General features: G+C 40.8%; 1 protein-coding gene across 2 annotated transcripts in view; it reads right to left on the bottom strand.

Annotated features, from left to right (window-relative positions):
• The window catches only part of ABCD3 (ATP binding cassette subfamily D member 3), a 147390-nt gene that overhangs the window by 50913 nt on the left and 80720 nt on the right, over positions 1 to 15757 (bottom strand). For both annotated transcript variants that reach the window (XM_030208506.1, XM_030208507.1), the window contains 3 exons: positions 6075 to 6131; positions 5169 to 5311; positions 926 to 995 (listed from right to left, as the gene is read on the bottom strand). In XM_030208506.1, the coding sequence (XP_030064366.1) occupies positions 926 to 995; positions 5169 to 5311; positions 6075 to 6131 (270 nt within the window). The remainder of the gene's footprint in view (positions 1 to 925; positions 996 to 5168; positions 5312 to 6074; positions 6132 to 15757) is intronic.

Genomic DNA, 15757 nt, shown 5'->3' with positions numbered 1-15757 from the left:
ACCGTAACTAGATATCGTGGAACAGGAGTCACATTTCATCTAATACAAGATCTTTGGATTGGTAAAGAAAGGTTTGGAACTAACAATTTACATTGGTTCTTTCCATCATTTAATAAAGGAGGATATCTTCACAACAACATTCACTAGTATTGAACTTTGATAGTGATAACAGGAGATCAGCAAAGCATATCCAGAGATAAGTATGATTTTAACATGTTTGTATTGAGGTGGGTTTGTATATACAAGTATGCTATAGTGTGGTTATTTTGATATAATAAAGATTTGTACTAAGTATAAGGTATTGGTTAATGTGTGGTAAATATTTAGAGTCATCAATATTTTGTAAAACAAACGTTTATGAAAACTTGTTGACAATTGAAGAGTTTCTAGCCTGATAGTGTTAATGAATACTCATGAGATATACTTGCATACAATGGAAGCAGTGCATGACGCTACATCTCATCTCATGCATATTCATGGCCAAACCAAATACAATGTGACATTTATTTATTACAAGAATTCATTAGTCTGCAAATTGAGCTGAAACCCACCTAGGTGATCTACAATCTAACGTAAGAAACAATGAGCTATGTTGAATTGCATGAATATGCAAAACAGTTTTCATTATAGCACTTAAGAAAATATATTCTAGTAAACTTTCACTCAGTTCCCTCTGAAGTATGCTTTCCTTTCTATTTTACCGACATGTTAAAATGTTAAGGAAAATTGTTTTCTAATTTAAAAATTTAGTTTTCATTAGTGAAAATATTCTAAACTTGAAACTTCCAGTGGAAAAAATTCAGCAACATATTCACTCCTCCAGTACTCCAGGAATTTAAACTTGGTAATCTGAACAATATTCATTCAAAATGTGATATTCCTGAAACAAATGTTAAGCATTTAGAACAATTTTATGTTAGCTTACCAGCTTATGAAAAGTTACATGAATTGTCTGTTTCTCTCTCTTATTTCCATTATAAAATGCTATTTCTTCACTGTAAAAAGACACACACACACAAAAAAAAGCTAGAATATGTTACCAATCACATATTATGCCATTTCAGGGACAGATGATAGCTAAATAAAAGGTAAGCTCCTTATGCTTTATAACAAATGCAAGCACATATAACAAATAATTAATGTATTCCTCATACCCCTAAAGTTTATTCCTTTAGCTAAGTCCTACACTGAATGAGTCACTCGGTGAAACATAACAACTTAGAAGATACGGTCTATGTTCATTTCTCCCACCCCTAGTGCAAGAAATGCTGTGAATACAACATACAGTACACAAAATTACTCTCTAGATGGCCATATGTTGCTGTGATAATGCGCCAGTTTCTCCCTATTTCTGGTGCAAAGCTAGCTGCTCAAAACATTAGGGTCCAAGTTTCCCTAACTAAAATAATCTAGAAATTTAACACTTGCCACTAATTTGCCACCAAAGTGCTAATCACTTGGATCGGGTTGTACGTAAACTTTCAGCAACCACCCCACCACTACAACCATGAACAGAAGCTGACCCAACTTTAGCATGGTACAAAACCAAAGAAAAAAACATACATAAGGGGTAGCAAACTTTCAAAATATCCCCCCAAAAAGCATGAAACATGCAGTTTGCTAACAAGATGGCTAACCCTGACTGGGGGGGGGGGGGGGGGCTATTAAAAAAAATCTTAAAATCTAAATAAATGAGGCCTCAAAGCTCAAACAGCATTGGTCTGACCAAACATGTCAGTCTTTTCAAAAGGGATTCCTAGTCATTATCATTGGTCTCATTAAATTATCTATCTCCAGAAAAAAAAAAAGAGCAACAAAAAATAACTCCAAAAATGGAGAAAAAAAGGTCGCTCACCAAAAAAACGGAGAAAAATGGCCAAAATCCACAGTGTTTTAGTCATTTAAAAAAAAAAAAAAAAAAAAACACAAAAATGTACATATCAAATCCCCAGAGTTCCAGCACACACTGCTGGTAGTTCACGACTTATATCAAAATAAAGTCCCACAAGTACTTAACTTAACTGGAGAGGAATCCTTTCCTAATACCAGATCATCAAATTGCTACTGTTCCAGTGCAAAAAAGGATCTCTTCAAGTGCTGCAAAGCATGAACAAATTCCAGCTGTCCAAAACCCAGACAAGGACCACTTGTTTCGTGAACCCACTGCTTCAGAAGGTGGAACTAGAACTTTTTCCTGGGGATAGATAATTTAATGAGGCCAATAATAATACCTAGCTTGGGAAAGACTGACATTTGGTCAGACCAATGCTATTTGAACTTTGAGGCCACGTTTATTTAGATTTTGAGATTTTTTTATAGCCCCCCCCCCCCCCCCTCCGGGACTGGGTTAGCCATCTTGTTAGCAAACTGCATGTTTCGTGCTTTTTTGGGACAAAATCAAAGATGACATTTTTCTGTAAATTTTAAAGCATAATAAATTACATACAGATTTTAAAAGACGTAAAGTAATATGGCAGATGTACTTTTGGATACCCTTTCAGTTGTTTCATTATTAATTTTACCTTAAAGTTGTTGTTAAGACTCAAAAGGTTTACCATCTAAATTCTATAAACTTGTGCGCACATTTTTTACATTTAGCGCACAAAGATGTGCACGCAGCTTAATTTAATAATTAGATGTTAACTGGCATTAAACAACTGCCCTGTCCATATTCTATAAGCTGTGCACGCAAAAAGCAAAGTGTGTAATTGCAAGGGAGGCGTAGAGCTGGGAGTGGCATGGGCGAGCCCAGCACTTCTACAGACAAGTTACAGAATACTAGCATTCATGCGCAAGCATTTACACCAGCCACTGAGCCAGTGCACATGCTCATGCCAAAAATTAGGCGTGTAAACACAGTCTTACGATAGTATTCTAAAATCACTAGTTAAGTCCATATTTGCATACCTGTCTTGAGCATTTGAAAATGCAAATAATAATGCCTACAAAGCAAAGGACTTAAAAAAAAAAAAAAAAAAAGAACCAGCCACCCAACTTAAAACACAAGCTAATTAGAAGTAAGTTCCCAACACAGACTCGAAAAGAATGGCACACATCCTTGCAATATATCCAGCTGCAAACTATGCCAAAACATTTCACAGGACCCCACGGTCATTCACAAAGGAAAAATATTCAACATTAAGGAATCTTTCACGTGCTCATCTTCCAATGTAGTATATATCATTCAATGTAAAAAATGCAACGAAGGCTGCTACATTGGAGAAACCAGTCAGATGCTAAAGAAGAGATTTAATTTACATAGACACCATATGAAAAATGCTAGTGCCAATAAAGATGATACGTCTGTGGGGCAGCACTTTACAAAACCAGAACACTGTATCAGAGATTTCATGGTAAGAATCCTGAAAGGGAACTTTAAAACAATACAGGAACGTAAGACCTTTGAAGTCAGAATGATTAAATATTTTGACACTCACCAGACAGGACTTAACAAAGATCTGGGTTTTCTAGCCCATTATAAACCATAAAATTGTACTGCTTTGTGCCCTCCGGTCTCCATGCATATCTCCCTGTCCCTCATCCACCCGACTCTTCCTGTCTCTCACCTATCCACCCCCATCCTGTTAGACTGTCACTAGAATGCTTTGATGTTTCACTTATATATACCGTCATCTACCAGCATTTGCTTATTTCCGATCTGACGAAGAAGGGCAACCTTCGCAAGCTAATCAAGAAATGTATTAAGTTGTGTCCAATAAAAAAAGTCATCATCTTATTTTCTTTTCCGTGTTTTATTTTGATTTATTGATTACCTTTAAAAGTGGACTAACACGACTACCACAACTCTCTACTTAAAAAAAAAAAACAAAATTGAACACTTTCAGCTAGCCATTTCAACAGTTAAAAATATTAAGCAATAAAAGCTATATGGAACTGCTGAAGTTGAAGAGTTGCTCAAAAACTGGTCAAACCCACAAAACAGAACCACAGGTCATAGCTAAACTTCTCAGAACGGTCGCTTACTAACAGAATACTTGGGCACAAGTTCACAATACAGCATTGCTTATGCAACAATAATGTGTATGGGAGAATGTCTGAAGAACTTCTATGTCCTTCATCAAGAAGTAAACATCTAACATGAGAAAACAAAATAATCTCAATAAGCCTGAAAAATTTGGAATGGAGTGTTTTGCACTGATGAAATGGAAACCAAACTTCTCAGCCATGACTACACAAGATACATCTGGGGATAAACATGTGAGCACTGGAAGAACGAACACCATTATGCTTTGGGGCTGTGTTGTAGCCAGTGGCATGGTATCCACACTGGGTCAGACCAATGGTCCATCTAGCCCAGTATCCTACTTCCACAGTGGCCAATCCAGATCACAAGTATCTGACAGAATCCCAAACAGTAGCAACACTCCATGCTACGTGGATTCAACTAACTTTAAGATATGCTAGTATTTAATGTCTCATTGTCGGTAAAGACACTGAAACTGAAAAGAAAACTGGATATTTCAGCAAGATAATGACCCATAACATATTTCAAAAATCAATCAAGAAGTACTTAAAAGAAAGAAAACGAGGGTTTGGAATAGCTTGCAGAGTGCCCAGAATTGAATATTACTGAAAATCTGTGGTGTGATCTCAAACATGCAGTGCATGCAAACAGATCCAAGAGTATTTTTGAGCAACAAAAGTTCTGCAAGGAAGAATGGCAAAAACAATTCCAAAGCAAGAACAGAAAGGCTCCGCTGGCTACAGGAAACATTTGGAATCTATGAGACATCACTAAGTACTGACTGAAAGGGTGTGCAAATCTTTGCACTTACCATATTCATTCTTTTCTTATGCTGAGTCTATAAAAACCTGCAAATCAATGTTGTCTCAGGTTCAGTTCATTTAGGTGCTCCTTTTCAAAGCACATACACTTAAATATGGACATATTTTCAAAGCACTTAGCCTTCCAAAGTTCCATAGAAACCTATGGAACTTTGGAAGGCTAAGTGCTTTGAAAATATGCCTCATAGTAACCTATGTAACTTTCGAAGTCTATGTGCTTTGAAAATTAGCCACTTAAAGATTCACAAAAATACAGCTTAATACTGGATTTTCAGTGGGAAACGACATTTTCATATAGCAGAACTGCCAAACTAAAAGTAAATCTTATATTTTTCAGTAGTCTCTCATCTTTCAAATCATACCTGTTTGTGATAAGTCGGGAATTGACATATCTGTACTCTCCTTCATATCTTTGCTCTGTAATGGTCATCTTACCAATAGGTCTCCTCAGTCGTGTAAGAAACAGGCCAGAAACAACCAAGTAGGCCATCATGCTAGCTGGGCCCTACAAATAATAAACGCTAATAGATTTAAAATAAATTCTATCAATAAAATGAAAAAAAAAAAAAAAAGGAAATCACTTTTTTAAACAAAAACAAGGAATGATTTGAATGCAAGCTAAGAATTTTAACTAGACACAAACTACAATAATTTTCAGTTTGGGATTATAAACTGATCATATACATCTGGCGACTGCAACCTGAAATCACAGTTTTTTAACTAAGTCTTTAAAATGAGCCTAGACATTCCCTGATCATACCTGTGACTACCTGTCTGACCCAGATATTAAATTCACCCTAGTGAAGTCTCATCTGCACCAAAAACTCCATGATTTTTAATATTTGTCTCTCCCCTAAAAAAAGCTCCTTTGTTCTAGTTATTTAAGCAAAAAATTAAACTCACTAATGACTTCACAATCATCACAGGTTTTTCAACTACTGTAAAAATTCCTGTCCAAGGCACCAGCAAGCTAAAATACATCAACGCATACCTATCTACAAAAAGTAATCAAATTAGTACACATTCTCCGGCTGCTAGTGGCAAGTGAAATGTTCTTGACTAAAGCTGGAATCAGGGAAGGATTCGTTCCCCCCCCCCCCCCCCCCAAAAAAAAAAAAAAACAGATGCAAGGAACAAGAGTCTAATTGTAATGCGCAAATTGATGTACAATTATTATTGAACAGCTAAAAAATGCAACTACATAATAAAGTCACAGGAATGGTAGTGGTTCCTAACTACTAATCATATATAGATTTAAGTATATTTACCTGTGCTCCTATTGCATTTGCTAGCTTGAAAATATATAAAAGTATGTCCAAAAATGGCTGCAAAAGAAAGTTAACAGAATTAATACACAAGTAGAGATCAGATTGAGGCAGATAGTAATAGTATAGATGAAGACCAAACTGGCCTTCTGAAACAATCTAGGCAGAATAAAGCCTCTCATTGACAAAATCATTACTCCTGGGGGAATTCTGCTTCACTGCACAATGAAGAATGCAGGCAGAATTCCTCTCCAGCATAAAATTTTGCTTTTAAATTTGCAGAATTCAGTGCAAAGATCAGGAGGCACATGGCAGTAAGAGAAAGCACCAATATTGATGTACATAGCCAGAATGAGATAGCAGAAGCACCAACACAGTTTATTTTATTTGTTATACCACAAATAGTTAAAAACATCTAAGCGGTTTACAATCCTAAGTGGACAAATAAGGGAAGAAAGAAAATTGGTAAAGGGACACAAGGAAAGCCTATAATACAAATTGTGCGTTATAAGGGTGAAGTGGATATGAAGGAGAAGAAAAAAAGAGGAAAGAGAAACCACTGCAAGGAAAGGAAGGTAAGGAAAGGCAACACTGGATGCACAAGGTGCTAAAGAAAGGAATACAAACACTGAGCTGCATGGCCAAGAGGTAGGGGGGAGACAGAGAGAGAGAAAGAGAAAAAGAGAGAGAAAGAGAAAAAGAGAACAAGAGAGAGAGAGAGAACTAGAGAATTAGTGTGAGAGGACAGGAAAAAAGCAAGCTTTGGATTTTGCTGGGGGTTAAGACAAGAGAAAACGTAGGCAGGGGGTGAGGTATGCATGGCAAAGGCAGGAGAGAAAATGAGAGTGGTTGAGTCTCAGGAGTCAGAGAGGTGGGATGTTGAGCCTTGAGAGAGAGACGAGGGTGGAGGAGACCTTAGGAAAATGGGAGCAAGAGCTGGGTGATGGACCCTGAAGGATGGAGATGATAAAGCCTGAAGAGAGGGTTAAGCCTGGGAGGAAAGTGGAGTCATAGGAAGCTGGAAGGGAGAGACTGAAGAATAGGGGAGAGTAGAAGCTGAAAAATCAACTCAGGGAGGAGATTCAGATTAAAAAAAAAAAAAAAAAAAAGAGTGATAGAGGGTTGAGCCCAGAAGGTGAAAGAGAAAAGGTGATGAAGTCTGGAGAAGGAAGAGAGCAAGCTGGGAGGGTCAAGCCAGAAAAGAAAGTCAGTTTGAACTTAAAATGGGGGAATTCTGCCCCAAAATTGCAAATTCTACATCTATGATTAATAAGTTAAAATGCAATACAAAAACGTTATTACTCAAGTACACAGAATTTTAACTATTTTTACGCAAATTCCCCCAAAAGAAACTTATGTTTTTGCCAATTAATTCCAGACAAGCACCAATGTAAAATCCACAAACAATCTGTACTAAAATCTCAGAAGTACAACTGCATATTATTTAAGGTGAATTTAATGAACATACGTGATTTATGTCGAAATCAACATATTTACAGCTTTTTAATTTTACTCATTGATCACATAAAACCTGAAGGGAAGTACTAACAGCAATCCTTCATTCTCAAGTAGAAACCATACAGCAAATACTCCCATCCCATAGAAGGCATTAAAAAAAACTGAGGAGAGCCAGGGATGAAATTTCTTCACTTTCACAGTGTATTTTAGGAGTATTCTAAACAAAGGAGCTTCATTACAAATTACAGACAATTAAGTCTCAAAAAGCTTAGATGCTAAATGGGTAGCGGAGGCAACAGGAAAAAAGGGTAGAGAGAGAAAAGGCCAGCACATCTTCCAAGGATATAAGAAAGATTTGAACCCTGTTTTCCTACGTTCTAGCTTTACATAGGAACAGAGAAAATGACAGCAGATAAAGACCATATGACCAACCCAGTCTGCACAGCCATATCATTCACTATACCTTCCTCTCCCTTAGAGATCCTATGTGATTGTCCTATGCTTTCTTCAACTCAGATATAGTCTTTGGTCTCCACCACGAGTCCATTCCAGGCATTCACCACCTTTTCTGTAAAGCAGTATTTCCTTAGATTACTTCCGAGCCTAACCTCTTTCACCTTCATCCCAAGTCCCCTCATTCCAAAGCTTCCTTTCAGCTGAAGATTCGCCTCCTGTGCATTTATACCACAGAGGTATTTAAATGTTTTTAATCATATGCCCTCTCTGCCACTTTTTTCCCCCACAGGACATATATATCTAAGTCTGTTCCCATATCTAATATAATAATTTGCTCCTCCAACATTCCAATGTGTCTCACTGGGATCGTAACCACCTGCTGACATCACTCCTCCAACATTCTCCTCCAACGTTCCAATGTGTGTCACTGGGATTGTAACCACCTGCTGACGTCACTCCTCCAACGTTCTCCGTTCCCCCTCCCTCCCAGTTCCATGGGACCCTGGAACTGGGAGGGAGGGACGGAGGGAAAGAGGGAGGGGGGACCCTGGAAATGGGAGGGAGGTGGAGGGGACAGGGGAGAGATGCTGCACGTGGATGGATGGAGAGGGCAGGGCACAGAGGACGTTGCCTGCATATGGATGAATGCAGGGGAGGGAGGGGACCCTGAAACTCGGAGGGAGGCAGGGAGGGGACGACCCTGGAACTCGGAGATAGGGGGGGACAACCCTGGCACACACTCTCATGCTCACACACATACTCTCTTTCTCACAGACACACTCACACCCAGTCTCACTCTCTCTCACACCCAGTCACTCTCACACACATCTCTCAAATGCAAATACACACTCCAAAGAAAACCTTGCTAGCGCTCGTTTCATTTGTGTCAGAAATGGGCCTTTTTTTACTAGTGCTTTATAACACAGACCATTTTAGAAGTCACCCTGTGGACTGTCTGCCCTCCACAACTGTACTCTAAACAGGGTCTCAGAGAGGCACTATCACATCTTTTGTGCTGGCCATTCCTCTCCCTATACATCCAAGCATACTTCTAGTTTTCAACACCTCCTTTTCTACCTATTTACAAACCAGATCACTAATTCCCCCTTTGTTTTAATATTTTTGACCTAATAGTGTAAGGGTAAAGGTAATGTATTTGGTTATAGGAACACCCTAACACTGTTGCATTTGTGCAGAGAAAAAGATGGAGACCTGTGTGGCCGGGCGGGGGGGGGGGGGGGGGGGGGGGGGGCGAGACCTGTGTGGCCAGGAGGCAGAGACCTGTGTGGCCGGGGGGGGGGGGGGGGGGGGCTGCAAAAAAATTCCTTGCACACAAAGGGTGCCGTAAACCAAAAATGTTTGGGAACCACTGTACTAGAACAATACTCTCAGGCGGCTTCATTCACACCATGTTTTTCCTGTTTTACATAATCCTCACCAACTGTTGGGCAGAGGTTACAGCTCATATCTAAATCTAGAACCTGGCACATAAACACCCTATGTCTGGCCAGTAGTGTCACTGTTGAGCAATAATTCAGACTTTGTCACTCAACAGACTAGAACACTGCCTCTGTAGCATATTCATTCAGCCTGGAGAATAAAAGAACCAGATCCTCTGTATGACAGTGCACAACACTGCTACTGGGCCCACCTCTGTTCTTCTATTTGTGAAAGGGGTGGTAAAAATTCTCTTCCAAGCTCCCAACACAGAGTATAAAATCATATGGCCCTATGACACGTATTTTTAAATTCTGTCAAGTCAGTGTCGACTCATGACAACCCTCTAGTTACCCTAAATTTTGTTCGGTCTTCAGTCAGGCACCTAATCTTTGATAGAATGGCATCCATATTTGTTATATAGATCCATTACACTTCTGGTCTTCCTCTTTTGCACTGACCTTAAAACTTACAAAACATGAAGTCTTTTTCTAATGATCTTTCTCTTCGCATGATGCGAACAAATTATGAAAGTCTAAGTCTTGTCATCCAAGCTACCAAGGAAGCTTAAGATTGATCTCCTTTAATACCAATTGATTTGTTCCTTGGGAAATCCATGGTACACGTGGAGGTGTAATTTCAAAGCACTTAGACTTACAAAGTTACATGGAGGGGAATTTTCAAAAGAAACGTCTAAGCTGGAATTTGGACGTCTTTGTAAAACGTCCAAATTCAGAGGCAGGGAAAAGGTAAACACGCTGTGATTGGCTGAGAGAGACCTGGAGGGGCATAATTGAAAGGGACGTCCAAATAGTTTTAATTTGGACGTCCTTGCACGTCCCGATCACCGAGTCTCTCCGGCGGTGGTCATTTTGGGCACCTTAGTCATAAGAAAAACACGTCCAACAGAAGGCCGCCCATCACAAAATCTGAAGAAAAAAACATCCAAGTGTTCGTCACGGACATCCTTTTTTTTTTTAGTGAAGGACGTCCAAGTGTTAGGCACTTGAAAGGACGTCCCTGACGAGCACTTGGACATTTTTTCTTCAGATTTTTGCGATGGGCGTCCTCCTCTGCATGGGTCCCGCTCACAGCAGCCCCAACAAGAGGTGCAGACCTCCCGTTAGGTTTTCCATGGTGCATGGGGTCAGAAAATGGCTGTGCATCTGCCTTGCATGCCCATTATAATACTAATTAGCTCATTTGCATTCCGTTTTCGTTAGCTGCTACCATGACAGGAAAATGGCTCGGAGAACTCGTTTTACTACTTGCTCGCTAGACTGGCTAGAACCAGGGGCGTAGCCAGACACCCAATTTTGGGTGGGCCTGGGCCCAAGATGGGTGGGCAGAAGAACTCAGCCTTGTCCCACAAGTGATTTGGTCTCTCCCTCACTCGCCTGCATGCCATATGGTCTCTCAAATATCCCCCCATCCCCTGCATAGCAGCTTTTTATCGGCAGCGAGCAGCAACTAATACACACTGCTCAGGTTGACCCCACAGCCTTCCCTCTGATGCAACTTCCTGTTTCCGCATAGGCGGAAGTATATCAGAGGGAAGGCTGTGGGGCTGGTTTGAGCAGTATGTATCAGTCGCTACTCACTGCGGGCAAAGATCTGCTATTTACAAGGTATGCAGGAGGAACAGTTGTTGGGCGTTTTCGGCTGCTGGGGCTTGGGGATCCTTGTCATCATAGGTGTGCTGCTACTGGGTGGGCCTGAGCCCAAAATGGATGGGCCTGGGCCTACCTGCGCCCACTTGGCTACGCCACTGGCTAGAACTGGTTTAAAAACCACGTTGCTGGCTCGTTTAGTGCATCTAGCCCAGTGTGTTTTAAGCCTGTAATATGTATTGGATATTTTCCTGTTTTAATTATGTCTGAAGTGTATTTCTCCTACTTAGCCAGCAGATGGTGCATGTTTATGCGTAAAGCTGCTACAGAGGACTGATTTCTCTTTCTTTTATTTGGAACACAGATAATAGGATGGAAGTGCCTTGCAGTGATGTAACCAGTTTTTATTTGAAACTTGACTGTTCTGGGCTCTGATTCTGGGCCTGATATACCTCCTTGCCAGTCAGGTTTTCAGGTAATCCACAATGAATATGCATGAAATTGATTTGCATACACTGTCTCCATTACATACAAATCTCTTTCATGCCTATTCATTGTGGATAACCTGAAAACCTGACTGGCATTGGGATACACCAGAACTGACTTGGGAAACACTGCTTTAAATGATCAGCACCTTGTCATGCTGGGCTCAAAATCTGCGCAGTTGAAGTCCACAAGGCATAGTGCTTTTTATTTTATCTCCGCTCAGGTTTGGAACAATCTTCTCTAAACTATTCACAGTAATTTGTCATTAAAGAATTTTAAATCTGAGCTGAAGATTTGGCTGCTTAACCAGGCCTATATCTCAAACTAGCCACAGTTTACCTGTGGTGCCTGTCTTGCTGTATTTTAACCACTGTAGTTTGTTTTTAAGTGTTCCTTCTCTTTTAAGTTCTTTCTTTAGAACTTAACCTATCACTACTTCTACTGATAATTGAGTCCCTTTCCTCCTTTTTGTATTAGTCCGCGCTGTTCTACCTGTTAGAGCAGTATAGCAAAATTTGTAATGAACTAAACTAAAAGGCAATGACAAAAGCTAGAAGAATGCTTCAGTGCACAGGAAGAATGGTCAATAGGAAAAAGGAGGTGATGATACCCTGTATAAAATTCTGGTGAGACCTCATTTAGGGGCCCTTTTACTAAGCCGTGTAAGCGTCTATGTGCGCCCAACATGCGCCAAAATGGAATTACCGCTAGACTACCACTTGGCTCTTGCGGTAATTTCATTTTTGGCGCGTGTCCAATACACGCATCTGAAATATATTTTTTATTTTCGGGCGCGTGTAACAGATGGGCACCAAGTGGCATCTGGCGCACATAGGTCATTACCGCCCAGTTACCGCATGAGTCTTTACCGTCAGGTCAATAGCTGGCGGTAAGGTCTCAGACCCAAAATGGGCGCGCGGTCAGCACAGAGGGAAGATACTAAAGCAGTCAGTGGTCTTTGTCATAGAGTGTATGGGGACAGACTTAAAGATCTCAATATGTACTCATTGGAAGAAAGTCAGGAGAGGGGAGATAAAAGAGAGACATCTAAAACTATACAGCATAAATTCACAGGAGGTGAGTCAATTGAAAGGAAGGTCTGGAACGAGGGGGCATAGGATGAAGGTGAAAGGGTAGAGACTCAAAAGTAACCTGAGCAAATACTTCTTCACGAAGAGAGTGGTGAATTTGTGGAACAGCCTCCCAGTGGAAGTGGTGCAGACGAAAATAGTATCTGAATTCAAGAGTGCTTGGGACAAGTACATAGGATCTCTAAGGGAGTGAAAGGAAAAGTAGATGGCATGGATGGGCAGACTGAATAGGCCATACATTTTTCTCTGTTTCTATGTAGCAAGAGGTGGTGACAGCAAGGAGGGCAGCTTGAGTATTTAGGGATAACGCCAACCCATGCATACAACTACCAAGCTACCCAGTTCCAAGTGGAAGACAAATTGGATAGTCCTAGTTTTGAACGTGCATCCTAATTCTATTATTCATTGATGTTAGTACTGCTGGTCCCATAAACCATCTGAAAATCCAATACTAATTTAAAATTTGACTCCTGGAACTGGGTACCTTGGCAGTTCTACAAGCAAACTCATTTACTTTGATCCCTGCCACTTGGGATTACTGACTCAGAAATCTGTAGAAGTAATTCAGATTGATGCCAGAAACATAAGGTTATCACAATAAGGATCTGACACTATAAGCTCCATGCAAATATGGATCTTCACATCAGCAGCAGCAGTGGCAATGATAGTGGAAACCCCAAGTGGTGTTGGAGTTCGTGTTCAGTCTGAAGGAAAAATGGGTGGGCTAAATGTAAAAAAAGGCATGAGAATCACAAACTGAGCTACTTCTTTAAAAGTGTATGCTAAATGCAAAACAAATAATATAAATTGGTAACCTGCACCAACAAGATGGGCACCCACTGTACCACCTTTCCTTCTTTGGGCGACCCAAGGGGAACCCAGATAGCGGTAAGGCTAGGCCATCAAACATTCAAGATTAGGACAGAGGAGGAAATGGGGAAGTAGAAGCACAGAAGGGTTAACAGGTGAGATGCACATCATGGTATGAGTTCCCAAGTTAACATGAAGCAGGGTTGGGCAAATATATCCAGCAGACAGCTAAGACCTGTCGCTTCTTCCTCTATATTACCACCAAAATTTGCCCATTCCTCTCTGAACAGACCACCCGAACCCTCGTCCACTCGCTCGTTACCTCTCGTCTTGACTATTGCAACCTTCTTCTCGCTGGCCTCCCGCTTAGCCATCTATCCCCCCTTCAATCTGTCCAAAATTCCGCCGCACGTCTTATCTACCGCGTGAACCGATACTCTCATATCACCCCTCTCCTCAAGTCGCTTCACTGGCTCCCGATCCGCTACCGTATACAGTTCAAGCTTCTCCTATTGACCTTCAAGTGCACTCAATCTGCAGCCCCCATTACCGCTCTACCCTCCTCTCCCCGTATGTTCCCACCCGTAACCTCCGCTCTCAGGACAAATCACTCCTATCCGTACCCTTCTCTACCACCGCTAACTCCAGACTCCGCCCCTTCTGCCTCGCATCACCTTATGCCTGGAACAGACTTCCCGAGCCCATACGCCATGCGCCCTCCCTGCCTATCTTCAAGTCCTTACTCAAAGCCCATCTCTTCTCCCTTGCTTTTGGCGCCTAACCACCTTCCCTATTCATGTTACCTACACTGACTACAGAGTTTGTAACCTCTAGATTGTAAGCTACCTACACTGACTACATAAGTTGTAAGTTACCTACACTGACTACATAGTTTGTAACCTTTAGATTGTAAGCTCTTTTGAGCAGGGACTATCCTTCCCCATGTTAAACGTGTACAGCGCTGCGTAACCCTGGCAGCGCTATAGAAATGCTAAGTAGTAGTAAGTAGTAGTAGTAGTATATTTGCCCGAGGATTGCACTTGAAGTCATGGTTAGGTTGAGGAGACGGATTGGTCTATGGCCTGAGAAGAAAAAGAGGGGACCCTGTGGATATCTCAGATCTGAGAAGTGGAGAGAAATATTCTTGCCCCACAATACCTCAATCTGGTGGAGGTCTAGGGCAAACCATTTTGGTACAATGTTTAATATAAGTTGTATAGCTGGGACCTAGACTTCAGTATCTTGTTTATGTCTGGTTTTCAATCTGTGGTTGTAAATTATGACAGTATATTGCAAAGCTTGCATTGTTGATATCAAAGTGTGGGCATGGCAACTACTCTTTCCTCTATCATTCTTCTCCAGGATTTACCCTTCCTCTTTCCTCACCTGCAGCACTGACTCCCTGCCTCTTGTATTCCTGGAAGCATTTACTCTCTCCTCACACATCCTCAAAGCATTCACCTAGTTTTCTTATCATCCCTTCTATAGCATTTATTTCCTCATGTTCACTGATTGAATCACTCTACCTGCCTTACTCTTTTTTTCTCTAAAAACTGTTTGCAGATTAATTGTCTGTTCTCTCCAACTCCCAGAGGTGCTAATGCTGCTGACACTGACAGGAAAAGCATACCAGTGCTCTACTGTGCTCTGGATGCTCAGTGACAGTGCTGGCAGAGTGACTATGGAGTAGAATTGAAAACTGCACAATGTGAAGAAAGTGAAAAATTATGTGACTGTGGACTGGGTTTGACTTGTGGGTTGTAGTTGGCCATTCCCTAAAGGTTTAGTTGTAGCAGAGTAAAAAATGTGAACTTTTGTTTTTGAGCCAATTCAATTTGGTGCAAAACTGACAAGTCTCAAAACAAATAAATGGGCTTTTCCTTCTTCCACACTTGAGTTAAAAAAAAAATAAAACATATAAATATCTGGGGGTGGACTTCTTAAATCCGGTCATGTTTTTACAATCAGATGGTTGCATGAGGTACCCTCCCCCCCCCAGTTCCTGGTGCAGTTTGAACAGAGGATAGACAGATGCATGCCTATTATTCATTTGCTCATTTTATGCAACTTATAGTTTTGCAGGCTTCTTTCAGATGCTGCAATTGACTTTTCAGGCCTTTCCTCACAGGGGAGCTGTTACAGACCTTATTTGCCATACATTTACTATTTCTGACGTACCTTGAGAGATGGGGATACTAGAACTGCACAAAATACATTTTGGGTGGTCATACCACAGACTTACACAGAGGCAGGTCCCCATCTTGAGTCAGGGCCCAGACATTTACGCCAAAAAAGGTAATCCAAAGACATCTTACTCCTTGAACTTTTCTGAATCATA

Source organism: Microcaecilia unicolor, chromosome 6 (genome assembly GCF_901765095.1).
Source record: "Microcaecilia unicolor chromosome 6, aMicUni1.1, whole genome shotgun sequence".
NCBI lineage: Eukaryota > Metazoa > Chordata > Amphibia > Gymnophiona > Siphonopidae > Microcaecilia > Microcaecilia unicolor.
Note: the sequence above shows the minus strand (reverse complement) of the source record. Positions and strands in the feature narration are given on the sequence as shown.